Here is a 16,181-nt window from a genome sequence, read left to right as displayed (position 1 = left end):
GCTCACCTATTGGCTTCTGAAAGGTAACCACGGCAACACCAAAATCTCGGATCACTTCCATCTTAAAGTCCTCACTGGGGAAGCCACTTATATTCTCCACTAGGATTGTCAGCACTATGTCAGTCACCTTCTCTGGCAGGTTTTCAAATGCCACCATGGAGGAAACAGTTTCACATTCTTTAGGGACATCTTCCGTTCTGTTGCTGGGAGAATGTGTTGTGTCCAAATCTTCTGAGGAAATCAGAAATGACAATGACAGGTGTAGAGTATTAAATCATAGTTCTATTAAGTCCATTATCTTAAGACAACCCTCCTCCCTTTCCCATATCTTGGCTAACTCTGCTAAAAAAACATTAGGTAGTGGATCTTTTGCTTTAGTGAATTAAAAATTAAAATGTAGCCAGGCAGGGTAGTATACACCTTTAGTCCTAGCACTTGGGAGGCTAAGGCAGACAGATCTCTGCTGTGAGACATTGTCTTCTACCCTGTAAAGATTTGTTGCTTGTATTGCTTTAATAAAACACTGATTGGCCAGTAGTCATGCAGGACGTATAGGTGGGGTGACCAGGGAGGAAGTATAGGAAGGGCAACCAGAACAGGAAAATTCTGGGAATAGGAAAGACTGAGTCTACAGTCGTCACCCAGACGCAGAGGAAGCAACATGAGAATGCCTCGCTGATGAAAGGTACCAACGCTTGTGGTTAACAAAGACAAGAATAACGGGTTAATGTAGGATTTAAGAGTTTATAAGAAGCCTGAGCTAATAGGTCAACCTGTTTATAATTTCTGTATGCTTCTTTGGGACTGAACAGCTCTGGGACCATGTGGGGCAGAAACCTTAGTCAACAGATCACTGTGAGTTCAAGGCCAACCTGGTCTATAGAGGAAGTTCAAAAACAAAGCAAAACAAAATTCTAAAATGTAATACCGTGAGTTTTTGTTGCTCTTGTTATTAGTAAATTATAAACAAAAAGTAGCATTGGTTTCTTTTACTTTGTTGTTGTTGTTGTTATCACTTATTCAATTTTATTACTTTTTCTGCTCTGTCTTTCTGAGGAATGGGCATCCTCCCTCATATAAGTCTTTCCAGGACTCGACTGTGATTACAGAACCAAGCTTCTACAGGCAGGGCATAGTCTTCATCTCTGTGCTGTGGGGACACGGCAGACAGCTGAGGCTCATCAGGTGTCCACTGCATTAGAGAACTACTGTTGGCCTCCCTGGAGGAGCAAAGGGATGGGAAGCTGTGTATGTACTCGGGCTGAATAAAGTAAGAGTTTAAAGATTCCACTGTAACAGCATCAGTGAAGAATGGCTCCCTGGGTTAGATAGCTTGCTGTGTAAGAGTGAGGGCTGGAGCTTGAATCTCCAGCCCCCTTGCAAATAGCTGGGCATGTCTACATGTGCCCAGTTTGGAGGGCCGGATCCACAGAGCTCCCTGACCAGCAAGCCTAGTCGAAGGAGCAAACCTAGGTTCAGTGAGAGACCCCTTCTCTAGGCCAGAAGGCAGAGTAATGCAGGGAAAGAATTTGTTTCCCTAAGACTTGGATCTCTTAGTTGCTCTTGCTCACCTTATCCAGTATGGTTCTTCATTTGGTGCCCCTTACACAGGTATTATTAGCAGCTCCTTTATTTAACTCTGGGCAGGACATGGCCCTGCCCACCCACCAGGAAACAGGAAACTCCACCCCAGTCCCAGTGCTGACTGTTTCCTGTAGCAGATGAGGCTTGTGCTCAGAAGCTGGGGTCCATCTAAGACACACCCAGTGCTCACCGAGCACTGCTACCCAGAGATGCACACAGCAAGCATCCACTTCAAGTCCTGTCCTTGCACTACTATCACCACTTCCCAGATCTTCCTCTGCTCTCCTCAGCTGCAGACATCTACCAGCACACAAAAAAAAGCTGGTCCCATTTCTCTGAAGGAAGCCCAAGGAGCTGGAGGCTCCCTCGGGGATTGTGAGCAGCATGTTACAAACTGCTTAATGGCATGACATAGACTAGCTTTATACTTGGAACTGGTGCAGTGTGCACAGTTCGTAGAGGTGGTGAACACACCTCCACCATGATGGACTGGGTGGAGCCAATAGGCAAAGCAGCCTTAGTCCAAGTCATGCTGCTGCTTAGCATTTTACGAAGCACTCCCGGACAGAAAAGGATTACAAATACACAATAGGACAGATTCAGACAAAAAAGACTTCTAAATGAGACACAGTGTGTTTATATATATATAGGCTTTGGAGGGAGCAGAAAGTGTAAAGAGACAATAAATGTAATATAAGAGTATAGACAGTCATAGATTAAAGGAGTAAAGATAGTAAAATATTTAACTTGTAGAAAAAGTAATACAATAAGAAAAATAAGCCACATAAAGAAGGAAGTACACATAGAGTCTAGATTATATATATTATTGTGCTACATTTTATTTTTTGACTGTGAAGGAGCTAAGTACAGAGACACATTTCATTGTACAGACTGCTAAGCTAAACCAACATCTATGCTTTAAATGTTTCTTGACTTCACAATCTGATCTAAAGATTTGTTGCTTTGGCAATTCCACTATTGGGAATCTACCCAAGAGATGCCCAATCATACAACAAAAGCATATGCTAATCTATGTTCATAGCAGCATTATTTGTAATAGCCAGATCCTGGAAACAACCTAGATGCCCTTCAGTGGAAGAATGGATGAAGAAACTGTGGAATATATACATGCTAGAATACTACTCAGCGGTAAAAAAACAATGACATCTTGAATTTTGCAGGCAAATGGATGGAAATAGAAAACACTATTCTGAGTGAGGTAACCCAGACCCAAAAAGATGAACATGGAATGTACTCACTCATAATTGGTTTCTAGCCATAATTAAAGGACATCGAGCCTATAAATTTGGGATCCTTGAGAAGATAATAAGAAGGTGAACTCCCAAAAAAAGATATAGTAATCCTCCTGGATATTGGAAGTAGACACGATCCCCAGGCAAAATTGGGAACTTGAGGGTTGGGCGAGACTGGGCCAAGGGAAGATGGGGAGAGAAAAATGTGAAGGGGAGAACGGGGGGAGCTCGGAGGAATGGGGTGCTTGGGATATAGGAAGGGTGGGTATGGGAGCAGGGAAGCATATATCTTAATTTAAGGAGCTACCTGAGGGTTGTCAAGAGACTTGACCCTAGAGGGGTTCCCAGGTTTCCAGGGAGACGCCCCCAGTTAGTTCCTTGGGCAGCTGAGGAGAGGGAGCCTGAAAAGGCCAGTTCCTATAGCCATACTGATGAATTTCTTGCATATCACCATAGAACCTCCACCTGACGATAGATGAAGAAAATGACAGAGCCCCACATTGGAGCACCGGACTGAGCTCCCAAGGTCCTGATGAGGAGCAGAAGGAGGGAGAACATGAGAAAGAAAGTCAGGACCGTGAGGGAACCTCCAGCTGGCGACAGATGGGGAAGGTGACTGAGCTCCACATTGGAGCACTGGACTGAGCTCCCAAGGTCCTGATGAGGAGCAGAAGGAGCAAGAACATGAGGGAGAAAGTCAGGAACGTGAGGGGTGCGTTCACTCATGGAGACGGTGGGACAGAACTAAAGGGAGATCACCAACTCCAGTTGGAATGGGACTGATGGATCATGCGACCAAACCCGTCTCTCTGAATGTGGCCAACAGCGGGGGCTGACTGAGAAGCAAAGGACATTGGCGCTGGGCTCTGATTCTTCTGCATGGACGGGCTCTGTGGGAGCCTTCTCAGCTTGGTCGATCACCTTCCTGGACCTGGGGGGAGTTGGGAGGACCTTGGACTTAGCATAGAGTGGGGAACCCTGATGGCTCCTTGGCCTTGAGAGGGAGGGAGGGGAGGTATGGGTGGAGGGAAGGGGAGGGAAGGGGGAGAAGGAGGGGAGGGAAGGGAGAGGAGGAGCGGAGGGAGGGGGGAGGAGGAGGGAAGGAGATGGAAATTTTTAAATATAAAAAAAAAATAAACCATGAGGAAAAAAAAAAGATTTGTTGCTTTGGAAAAGAGGTTCTGCTTTTGTTTCTACAGAGGATGAGACCTGTGGATGTCTTTCAGACTAATGTGGTCTGATGGACCAAGACCCCCTGAAAGATTGCTGTGAACACCCCCCAAAATACTTTGCCCAACAAAAATCAGGAAGCAGTTTGGAGAGAACTATGCCCAAATTCCCAAATATTGTTTAAAAACGTTTGTTTACATACTAAGGGGGTATGGTTTAGTGATAACAATTTTAGGTAAATTTTGTTATATATATATTTCTTCTCTTGATTAAGGTATTGTTTTTGTTTAGCTCATTTAAAAATGCAATGTATAATTAAGAAATATAGGCTAATAAATAATCATCTATAATAGTCAAGTTTGTATTCATGTTAGTTAGGTTTCTAGATATTCTTTAAATCTTTCAGAGCCCTTCAGAATATGGCATTTAAAATATTTTAAAAATTTAGGACTTTTCATGACAGTGAGACACATCTGCTCCTGACAGCACCAGTTACTTCAAAAGGAAGACGGGCATCAAAGAGGCTCTTCATGAAGTTTGTTAGCCACTTGGACAAAAAACTGCTCTTCCCTAGACTGCTTGATGTTATGTTATATGAACTGGAGATGCAGGACCCACAGAGAAAAGACTGATAAACTTGCCTAAAGGGGTTCCCACTTCATGAAAGAGTCTGCCAGCCATTTTGCAGGACACAGAAAAAAATAACTGACAAATTGTCAATATAGGCGGAACTGTCTTTGAAATTTCCTGCTTTATGGAAAAGTCTGCAAGATACTATGGGCCTGTAGGCTGAAGATGGATGCTCCAATGATGCAGAAGAACTTTGGGTATTGTACATACAGCAAGATGTCTCTATCAGTTCTAGAGTTTTGGAAGTTGTTCACACTGCACTTCCTGTTTACTTAGGTAATATTATATCCTTCTGAAGTATTTGATGGAGTTGAAGAATAGTTATAGTTATACTTATACTTATCCTTAGTTATAATAAAAGATAAAGTAGATGTAAATATTGTAACTGTAGTTCTTGCTTAGTACCTGTCTTGTTATATGTAATTTTACTATGTTAAAGTTAAAACCATCCTTTTTATTTAAACACAAAGGGGAAATGATGTGGGAAATCATTCTGTCTATGTGTTACTTTTATTGATTAATGAATAAATAAACTGCTTTGGGCCTATAGCAGGGCAGAACAGAGCTAGATAGGGAAAACTAAACTGAATGCTGGGAGGTAGAAGGCAGAGTCAGGAGAAGCCATGTATCCTCCACCAGAGACAGACACACCACAGAACTTTATTCAGTAAGTCATAGCCATGTGGCGATACACAGATTAATAGAGATGGGTTAGTTTAGGATATAACAGCTAGTTAGAAATATGCTTAAGCTATTGGCCAAACAGTATTGCAAATAATATGGTTTCTGGGTGATTATTTTGTGGCCGGGAATGAATGAGCAGCTTCGTAAAACACAAGCTACTTGTTTAATAAACACAAACTGCCTGATGAACACTAGAGTTACCTTAGTAGAGACTTACCTTTTCCTGCAGCACCTTTTTTAGTCTTGGATTCCTAAAACCAAAACAGTAAGACAGCATTAATATAAGAATCATTTCTTTCTGTTTATTTGATTGGTTGGTTTTTGTTAGTTTAGCTGGTTTGTTGGTTTTGTTTGTTTGTTTTTTTTTCGAGACAGGGTTTCTCTGTGTAACTTGTTCTGGTTGTTTCAGAACTCACTCTGTAGACCAGGCTGGCTCAAACTCAAAAAGATCCAACTGCCTCTGTGTCCCCAGTGCTGGGGTTATAGACTTGTGCCTCCACCACCCAGCGGCTGTGAATCATTCCATATATAAATAAAACACCTCTTGGGCCAGACTGGAGATGTAAATTAATTGAAATGATAATAACACATCTGAATACTAGGCTAGTGAATGGATAAAAAGCTACATGTCACAGTGTGTCTTTTTTGCTGGTCACAATAATCACTGTTGAAATGAGACACACACAGAAGACTCCCGTGAGGCAGCTTAGTCAGAGGTTTGCCTGACTTGGCACTTAGTTCACGTTTACTGTATGAACACGGTGCACGTGCTTCAGAGAGGTCCCTGACAATCTTCTTCACAGCTGAGGGAACAGCACACACGGTGTACACTGCTGGCCTCAAGATGATGGAAACAGAACAGCAGGCTTCTGGTTATAAAGATGCCAAGAGCAATGGATACAAACTTTGACATTCCAAATTCATTACTATCTCACCCTGAAATCTGAACTCTTCCAAAAGTGACAAAAATGACTGCTTCTCCATTGTTTACAGTCCTTGCTCCCTCCAGAGTCCCAAGCTGCCATTCTCAGGCTACTGTGACTTAGGCCCTGATCTACCATTTTTCTTTTTGAGACATGGTCTCACTATATAGCCTTGGCTGGTCTGGACTCACTATGTAGATCAGGCTAGCCTTGAACTCATAAAGATCCTCCTTCCTCTCCCTCCCAAGTGTTGGGATTAAAGGTGAGCGCCACCCCACCCAGCACATCTCTACCATATTCATCATAGAGAATCCCACACACCTTGCAATAACGCCCTGTGTCCTTACCTTTCCTGGAACTTCCTCATTAGACACTGAGGCTTCATCTGGGTCTTCGGGCAACCGGACAGTTAACTTGAATGTCCCTTTTCCTGGCCACACTAACTCATGATTTTCTTTCTCAAGAACATTTTGCCTAACTGAAACGTTAAAAAAAGAAAAAAATATTTTAAGCCAAATTGCAAGCAATCTTTACTTACATAATTAATCCATGATTTCTACAGACTTCACAATTATGAGCCAGCGGCTCAGCCCATCTCCCTAAGCAGAAAGCCCTTGTAAAAGAAGGAAAACTCAGCACAGGGATGTGAATATCACTGTGTGTGCATTATTCATGTTGTAGACATGTGGGCATGTGGAGGAGTGCACACCCCTGGTCACATGGAGGCCACAGCAGGACACTGGGCATTTCCCTGCATTGCTCTTTGCCTTTTGGCCTGGAAATGGGGTTTCTCACTGAATCTGAAGTTTGCCCATTGGTTATAGGCTTGCTGTGATCTGCCCATTTCTGTTCTCTACACTGGGCACATGGAGCCATGCCCAGCTGTTTACAAGGGGGCTGAAGATTCAAATTCAGGCCCTCATACTTACCCAGCAAATTATCTAAGCCAGTGAGCCATTCCCCTGCCCCTAAACTTCCTGTGGTGTTGTTTATTTGCTTAGGTTGCTTTGTTGAGACAAGACTACTATGCAGCCCTGGTTGGTCTAGAATTTGCTCTGTAGATCAGGCTGGACTCAAACTCACAGAGACCTACCTGCCTCTGTTTCTTATGTGCTGGGGTCAAAGCATGTGCTGCCACACCCAGATTACTTTTTAATATTCATTGGTTTAGCTTAGTTATTGAGTGTGCCCCAAGGGCCTTGAAATTACAAACAGGGTTGCAAATTCATGGTCTAATGGAAGGTCCTGGAAGCTTTAAGAAGTGAGGCCTAAAGGAAGTCAGGTTTCCCCAGGGGAAGGGATGACCCTGGGACCCCAGCCCTTTTCTTCTTTCTGTATCACTACAGAGCCAAGAGTTCCTGATAGGATGTGCTGCCTTGTGCCATTGTTCAAAAGCAGCAGGCCAACTGATTGTAGACCAAATGCCCCAAAATTATAGAGCCCAGGTAAACCCTTCCTCTATTCAAGGTGATTATCTCGGATATGTTATCACACAAGGGAACTCTGGGGAATCCCGTCAGCATCCTGCTACACAAATCCTACATACACAGCCTCAGCCTTCTACCTGACTACTGAGGTCAGTGGAATTGTGTTGAGCCAGTCAGTGCACTGCATTGAAGAACCATAGAGTGTAGTAGTACAGGACCTGTACTGTACTGGGTGGGCACTGGAGGTGGGAATATTTATAATTACAGGGACAACTGGGTACATGGGGTGAGACCCATGCTGTACAGAGGTGACCCAGTTTGTCATCATCAGAATGACCAGGAGTTCAGCCATTAGCCTGCAATAATAAATAACACAATACGGTAGTAAAGGGGAAAAAAACAAGAATAGAGGAGATATTGCAAAAACAGAATTAGAACACCAGACAGCTGAACTTAGTGAAACTCTACAGAATCCAAAGACTTGTCATTTGATTTGCAATTTACCCACAGTCTAGCTGAGTGGCTATAAAGAAATAAACAATTCTGGAGCAGAGGTTTCCCATTGAAACTATTTTCTAGGAACGCTGTCAACAACATAAAGAGCTATGAGAATGTGCATTGTGATATCAGAAACTGCAGCCAGAGAGAGAAGAGGAAAATCAGTGTTGCTCAGACCATGGAGAAGCAGAAAGGAGCAGGGAAGGACATGGCCATTATTGAGAACAGGAAAGGAGCAGGAAGGGACATGGCCAACAGAGAAACAAAAGGAACAGGAGGGGTATGGCCAAGGAGAAAGATACCTGGGCCGTGGTGTTCACAGCTACTGCAAAACATTAGGGTGCCATTGTTCTCTGAAGGACAGCTAGTCTGATGAGCTCAGAGCCTGTCACAAAGGGAAATATGATGGCAGGTCTAGCGACTTCACTTAGATGTCCACCCAGATACAGACGTTAGAATCCATCTGAGAAGGAACATGGGTCTCTAACTCTACTCTATGAGTAGTCAGAAGTCTCCAGAGAAGCTGTATTGGCTGGTGAGGGAGACTGAGGACTGGGTGACCTCAGGGTGACCTCTGTGTGAACAGTCTGAAGCCTGTTACACAATGTCCTGCACCTCCGTGTTACATTCCTCCTCTTTCCTGGACTTTGGTGAAGTCCATCTAAGGCATCCAAGCATAGCCGTCTCTTCTTAGATGTATGCATTCCAGGGGATTTGATGCCCTCTCATGACCTCTGCAGGTACTACATGCGTGTGGTATATAGCCATATAAAGAGCAAACACCCATATACATGCAATACAAATAAATATTTTCTGTAGGTCTGTGTAGTTTTCAGAGACAGGGTTTCTCTGTGTAACAGTTTCTGGCTGTCCTGGTATTTGCTTTGTAGACCAGGCTGGCTTTAAATGCATAGAGATCTGCACTGACCCTGTCAAAGCTTTTTCTTTTTTTTTTTTTGAAGAATATGAGTCCCCTTACTTCAAGAATGCCTAGGCCCTCACTTAATAAACAGGAGCCCATATAGGACTAGAATGCATGATAAAGTGTGTCCACCTGAAATGGGGTTACAGGGACTTGAGCTTGGGTCTGAGAGTATAGCTCAGTGTCCTAAGGGAAAAAAGACCTACATACTCAACAGTACAGGAATCCAGTTGACCTACAAAGGTGAGACCTCCCTGTTGGTACAGGCATACACTACTGCACTGGTAGGCTCAGTAGTCCTGCCCAGCTGGTGTAGGTTTACATGAATAGAGTCATGTTTGCTCAGGGTGTTTCTGGGATGGAGGGTGGGGCCTCTACAGGAAAGGAAAGCTGCTGCCCTAGGACTGCAGGGTAAATCTGCTGGAAAATTCCAGCTGCCTTGCTGAGGAGGAAGTGGGGCCTCAAATAGGAAACTGAAAGTGATCTGGTCACCCCAAAGACTGGCCTGCAACAATGTTCCATTTTAATGCTCTGAGTCATCTGTGTTGGGAGTGAAATGAGAGGAATCAGCTGAGCCACCTGGGAGAAGAGGGGGCTGGGAGCCCCTGAGGGAGAAAGCTGAGCTGGGGTGTGAGCCCAGCCTTCACCTCAGCTGCCCAGGGCCCACGGCGAAGGCTACAGCTGGGATTGTATCATCACAAACATACTTTCCCGTGCTGTGTATGTCACTAAACTACCAGTATCTTAGAGATCTCCATTTTGTTGGCTTGAGGCTCTCAATAAACAACAGAGATTTTTCAGACTTCAGCATGTCCCAGTCACTTCAGAGGGCTGGTGGCAAATGCTTCCCCACTCACCCACATTCTCTGTACTAAAGTGTCTAGAATAGAGCTGGGGCTGGGTCTAGTTCCCCCACCCTCCCTGTGACCAGGATGCAGTAGTCTATACCACTAACATGCGACCAACATTTGGAGACAGCTCAAGAGAAGAACACACTCCATAAGGGTTGTGTCTACTGGGGTAGTGATAGCTGGAATCAAACTGGGAACCCTCTAACTCTCTGAGGTGGTTCTCAACCTGTCAGTTACGAGACCCCTATGTGGGTCAAAGGTCCTTTCTCAGAGGTAGCCTAAGACCATCAGAAACAGAGATATTTACATTACAATTTATAGCAGAATAACAGCTATGAAGTAGCAAGGAAAATAATCTTATAATCCGGTCACCACAGTATGTATTATAGGGTTGTAGCAGTAGGAAGGTTGAGAACCACACTGCTCTAGGAAAAGGGAAAATGAGAAAACAGGTTCTGCTATGAGGTGTCTGCGGAGCACACCCTGGTGAAATCAAACCTAGGACGATAAAGTTCTCACCCAGGCTTTCTGAAAACCTGTGTCTACACCCCTACACCAGTCTCTCTCTACTGTTTTCTTCTTGGATCCCTGTTGGGCTGTTAACTACAGCCTGGCTTCCTAGGCCTCTTTGTCCCTCCTCTGCCCCAAATGTTTCTCCAAATTCAAGGAGAAGGAGGAATTGTCTGCATTCTGAGGATGACCCTGGTCTACAAAATCTCAGGTGGGAGCTAATGGTGGCCTTCCAGAAGCCACAGGTCTGGGGCTTCCAATCACCCACCTGAGCAAGCAAACAAGGCTGAGCCTCCCTTGCTGACTGCAGACAGGAGTGGGGAACATTCAACTGCTCAACTGTTCTGGAGCCTCTCAGAGATGAGGGGACCCCCACCTCCACCCCACTTCTACCCCCACCCAGGCTCAAAGATCACAGCCACCTGAGGCCACCCTGGGCAAAAGGACAAAGCAGGAACTTTGTCCAGGCTGTGCCACAAGAGCTCCTGGGCTTTTCCTTCCTCAAGCTCACCTCCCAAAGACACCTCTCCCTAGCTAGAACCCCTTGGTTCTAGCTGATCCACAATTTCTCAAGATTCTTAATTCTTTAACTGTACCACTTGAATAATAAAAACGGGAAAGTTAAAGGAGGGAAGGAGGGAGGGAGAGAAGGAGGGAGGGAGGGAGAGAAGGAGAGAGGGAGGGAGAGAGAGAGAGAGAGAGAGAGAGAGAGAGAGAGAGAGAGAGAGAGAGAGAGAGAGAGAAGCACAAGAAGGTTCACAGCAGCCAGGAAACTCATGGAAGAGAAAGGGGAACCATCACTGCTCCAGAATGCGCTTGCTACCCAGATTTGGGCCCCAGGACCTCCTGCTCCCATGAAGCTGTAGCCTAGTACTGGGCCTGCCATCCATGACTCCGAACCCTGCAGGGTGCTACCTTCAAGGCCCTCACCGTCATCTGGGGAGAAGAGGACCAGAAAGTTCGCTGGGCTCCCAGGCTGCAGGATGACCTCGCACTCCCCTCCGCCCGACTTCTTCCGGCTCTGGAAGTATGTTTGCAACTTGTTGATTAAGGTCTTCGGGGGGTCGGGACCCCAGGATCCCTCCACCAGCAGTGGGAACGGCCCAGAGGCAGCCATCCTGGCTGGCCTGCGCGAAACCGTGACTGCCAGGTCAGGCAAAGCAGCTCAGAGTTCACTTTGAGTTACATTCTCTTCTGCTTTCTATTTCACCTAGCTGTCCCTCTATTGGAATAGTGCAAACCCCACCCCTCTCCCACACACACACCCAAGGACCCCGGGGAACTCCCAGTCCCCTTCTTTCTTCTCCCGCCCTCAACAGAAGTGAGTCAATCCCAGGGAGCTGGCAGTCCCAGACTCTGGTCTCAGGTGCTCTTTGCTTAGTAACTCTCTAGCTAGGCTCCTCGTGCACTTCACCCCAGCCACAGCTGAGCTCTGCTCCATCCCTAGGATAACGTCAGTATACGCAAAACCCACATTGTATGAGAGAAGAAAAGGGGCTCACAAATGATCCTCTCCGGATGCTCTCTGCTCACTTGGGGACCACTCCTCAGAATTTGATCTGCCTTTTTCCTGCTTCTGAATTCTGTTTTCTCATTCGTGAACACCATGTCTACAAACTCCCAGTTTTGAGGAACATGTGCTAGACACCAACCAATGCTTTCTGGGTGTACAACGGAGGGACACAGATGTGGGGACACAGGAGAGAAGACAGTAAACAGGTGTTGCTGGAGCAGGAGAGCAGGGGCTCCCAGCCTAATTAAGGGAAGGACAAAAGAGCTTATGGGCAGGTGACATGGCACCTGAAGCCTGAGGACTATCGAGAAAAGACCTTAGAGGGTTGGGGAAGGGGAGACTCTGGGTGGTGATTCACATGCACAAAATCACCAGGGCTGCTGCATGGTGCTGGAGTGGACTCAGGAGAAAGAAGGCTGCCGACCTGCACACTCTAGAGAGGTCTAGAGGAAACGTGGGCTCTAAGCTGCCACTGAAGGCAGCATTTGCTGAAAGATATGAAAAGTTCACCCTGGAGTAGGGCAAGAGACTGGATCCTAGCGCAGGAGTGAAGAGGGCTGACTGGGACAGGGGTGAGAAGAGCTGGGACCGTGTGTGTCCTCAACATGCAATGAGCGGATGTGTGAGACAGTTAGAGGCTTTGCCACTCCAGGGTTAGGGGTGGGTTGGTCCTCTGTGGACCCTAGCAGCCCAGTCTGATGAAAACAGAGAGGGCAGGGAGTCTGGGGATGCCTGAAGTCTGACAAAAGGAGGAAGTAGAAGCTGCAAACCTAGCCAGAGCTTCCCAGAAGGTGACTGAACAGGAAGATGGAGAGTCGGGCTGTGAGTGGGGTGGGAGTTTGTTTCTTGGATTTAAATGTTTTGAAGATAGAAAAGTCCTAGGCATGTGTGAATGTTAATTAAAAGAAGGGATGTGGAAGATATTCGTGGCACCAGCCATGACTTCCCCAGGCACCAGCAGCAAAGCATCTTGAATAAAGACGGGCTTGGAAGAAGATCCAGGTGTTTTTTTACTGATGAGTCCCATTTCTCTGTGGATTCCAATCCAACAGATCACACAACCCAGTGGGAGGCTTGTGAAGATCTTGGTAACACCGAAATGTTTCTGAAAACACAATGACCAAAAACTAATTCAAAATCAACTGCATAGCACATCCTTGCTTCTGGCCCAGATTCCGCGGTGTTGTCTTCTGACATCATGCATCATGTGAAAATGCTTAGTTTTAAAAATTGCTGTTTTGGGGGTTGGAGAGATGGCTCAGCAATTAAGAGAACTGGTTGCTCTTCCAAAGGACCCAGATTGAGCACCTGCATGGCAGCTCACAACCCCCTGTGACTCTAGTTCCAAGAAATCTAATATACTCTTCTGGCTTCTGTGTTCTCTTCATACACATGTGGACTCTTCATACACATGTCATACACTGACACACATGCAGGCAAAACACTCACTATAAAAAATTCTTTCAATAATTATTGTCTTGGAATTAAGACAGAATTTCCTCCTATTTCTGAAACGGTCCTCAACATGCATCTGCCATCTTATATTTAGTATTAAATCAAAGTAGGGTTCTCAGCATCGACAACAGTGAAAGAAAAATGTTCATTAAGTCTGGAAAAAATGAAAAAGGTTCCATGTCCTGCAGTAGCAAATACTCAGCGAGATTTAGTTCTTTATGTAAAAAAAAAAAACAACAAACACATCTGTTGCAATGTGCAAATTTGCTTCCATTTTTAGTAAATGATATAAGCATATGTGAACTCAAGAACTGTCATAAATAACTTTATGAGTTATTATCAGGAAGTTCTTGGTTTATAAACACGTTTTCATATATCTGTATACAGGAGGTTGCACTAAAGTTCGTCAGCTGTCAGCAGTAGAAGAAAAAGTCCTATCTCAGGGTCTGTCAAGTTCAGAGATGCTTTGGAGACAGACAGTTCAGAGAAAGCAAATTGTTACTTAATCCCAAAGAACTGAAACAGTATAGAGAGGGACAGGGATCCGCAGAAGGGAATTTGCTATTTTGCTTTGTTTTGTTTCCCTGACCTCTAATAGTGTTGAACAGTGCCCGGGTGTCCTCCAGGTTTCAGCATTCTGCCTGCAGATGGCGCTCATCAGCTGATCCAAACAGCTCTGGCCCCTGGCATAGAGGATACAGGTAGGCAGGTTAGAGCGCCAATTCTCCTTGACTTTGTCCCTGGCTAACCCAAACCACAAAGAAAACCAGCAACCCCTTTCCCAAAACTTAGAGTTCCAGAGCTGAGCAAACGGTTTCTCATTTTTCTCACACAATCAATTTCTAAGAAACGAAACCAAATTGTAGGTCCAAGAGTCCAAAACAGCCCAAGCAGGCTCAAGAGTCCACACAAAGGAAGTTCTTTATTGAATTCGTAATCAAAGAACAACCGCCCAAGAACAACAGTACAGACTCAGGAGCTGGCTGTGTCTTTGAACGTTCCTTTCAGCAAGTATTTAAGCAGAAAATCTGTAAACATCTGCACCAAGTCACAGTTACTTTGTTCGCCAGTCAAGGTTCAGGGATAGGGAACTTTCCAAGGAAGATTTCCTGCGGTGCACTGGTCTAGCCTGGTTTACTCAACTGTGGCGGGGGATTTGCCCACCATCCCGGTCTCAACTTGCCAACCAGGATGTCAGTGATGTCAGTTACCCAGGGAGGTCTGGGGAGGGCTTGGGAACTTTAACCTGGCTTCATCCTACTTTTCAAGATGGAAGTCTTATTCAAAATGGCTTCAGTTTGGTTCTTTCTTACACTCACAATAAAAGTGATATTTATAGTTTAAGTTTCCATCAACACTGGGCCTTTCCACTCTGGGCGACCCCATAGTGTAATCCAGTGTCAGTCTGCCGGTACAGCCATCTCTAATAGAGCATCTCCAAACTAGGAGTGATGTAGGCTCTCTAATACCCCAGGTGGATGCTGCTGCCTTTGTTACTTTTCCTGTTGCTCCGATGAGACACCTGACAAAAGCAGCTGGAGGGAGAAGGGTTGTTTTGTCACAGTGCCAGGTGGTGTCTATCACAGTGCAGAAGTCACAGAAACAGGAGTCCGGGATGGCATTAAGATTCAAGGTGGCTGTCACACTGTACCCACAGTCAAAAAGCAGAGCAGGACTGGATGGTAATGATAGCTCATGCTCTCCTCTCAATGTCCTATTGAATGGACTCTGTGTGCATTGTGTACCACGAGGAAGGAGAGACAACGCCTATGGGCAGTGAAACAGCTCAGTCTTTAGTAAATCAGCACATGAGTGGGGTCGCTGATCGATCCGGCTACCTTGATCCTCCTGGCAGCCCTGAACAGGGCATAAGCGGGGTTTAAGCACAGAAACCTCAAACACCTGTGCCAAGTCACAGTTTTCACCAACCTGGGACATCAGTACCAGGCTGGACTGCAGCAACATCCAACTTCACAGACTAAAATCTACTGGATTCTTGACCTTTCTGGTGCAAGATAACCATTGTTGACCTACAGGACTGCATCCTATAAGTCAGTGTAATGAATCCCCTTTAATATCAATTCTATCCATTCTTCTCTGGAGAACCCTGACTAGCACGTATTACTCTGTCTCAGCTATTTCATGTAGCTCTGGTAAAACAGCATGGCCAAGGAAACCCGTCAAAGGATGGGCTCATTGGACTATGATTCCAAAGCAATAAAGTCCATGATAGCAGATGGAAGTGGCAGGCAGCGGACACCTGGAGCAGTACCTGAGAGCTCACATGTAAAACTGCAAACATAGGCAGAGAACACACGGAATGCCAGGACTCTTCTGAAACCTCAAAGCCCTCCCCCAGTGAAACACCTCTTCTTCCAACAAGGCCACACCTCCTAATTCATTCCAAACAGTTCTACCATCTGGGGACCGAGTATTCCCGGTCTTGAGTCTCCGGTGTTGTTCTCATTCAAACTACCTCAGACACAACAACAACAAAAAAAAATCACAGGTTAATTTCCATGTGTGGGAAATGGAGCTCTGTGAGGGAATTCTGAGTGCTTGGGAGAAACGCCAAGAAGATAAGAGGCTTGTGACCTCTGCTCCTTCTAAACATCTGTTTGTGCTTGGAATGTGCTTTTGTGCCCCTGCCAGGTGTAATAAGTAGGAATGGATTTACTCAAATTACCCATTATATCACTACTGTCATTTAGATAACGTCTCCAGGCACGTCCTGTTCATGTGATTGTACACAGCATGAGTC

At 45.4% G+C, this 16,181-nt stretch overlaps 1 protein-coding gene across 1 annotated transcript in view; it reads right to left on the bottom strand.

Annotated features, from left to right (window-relative positions):
• LOC119825694 (protein mono-ADP-ribosyltransferase PARP14-like) overlaps positions 1-11,672 on the bottom strand; it is a 45,734-nt gene extending 34,062 nt beyond the window's left edge. Inside the window, exons 1-4 of the mRNA XM_038346735.2 lie at positions 11,383-11,672; positions 6,592-6,722; positions 5,539-5,572; positions 7-231 (exon numbers count right to left, since the gene is read on the bottom strand). Of these exons, the coding sequence (XP_038202663.1) occupies positions 7-231; positions 5,539-5,572; positions 6,592-6,722; positions 11,383-11,569 (577 nt within the window). The 5' untranslated portion in view covers positions 11,570-11,672. The remainder of the gene's footprint in view (positions 1-6; positions 232-5,538; positions 5,573-6,591; positions 6,723-11,382) is intronic.
• Positions 11,673-16,181: the final 4,509 nt, after the last annotated feature.

Source organism: Arvicola amphibius, chromosome 10, assembly GCF_903992535.2.
Source record: "Arvicola amphibius chromosome 10, mArvAmp1.2, whole genome shotgun sequence".
Classification (NCBI taxonomy): domain Eukaryota; kingdom Metazoa; phylum Chordata; class Mammalia; order Rodentia; family Cricetidae; genus Arvicola; species Arvicola amphibius.
The sequence above is the reverse complement of the archived record's forward strand: the minus strand, read 5'-3'. Positions and strand labels throughout refer to the sequence as shown.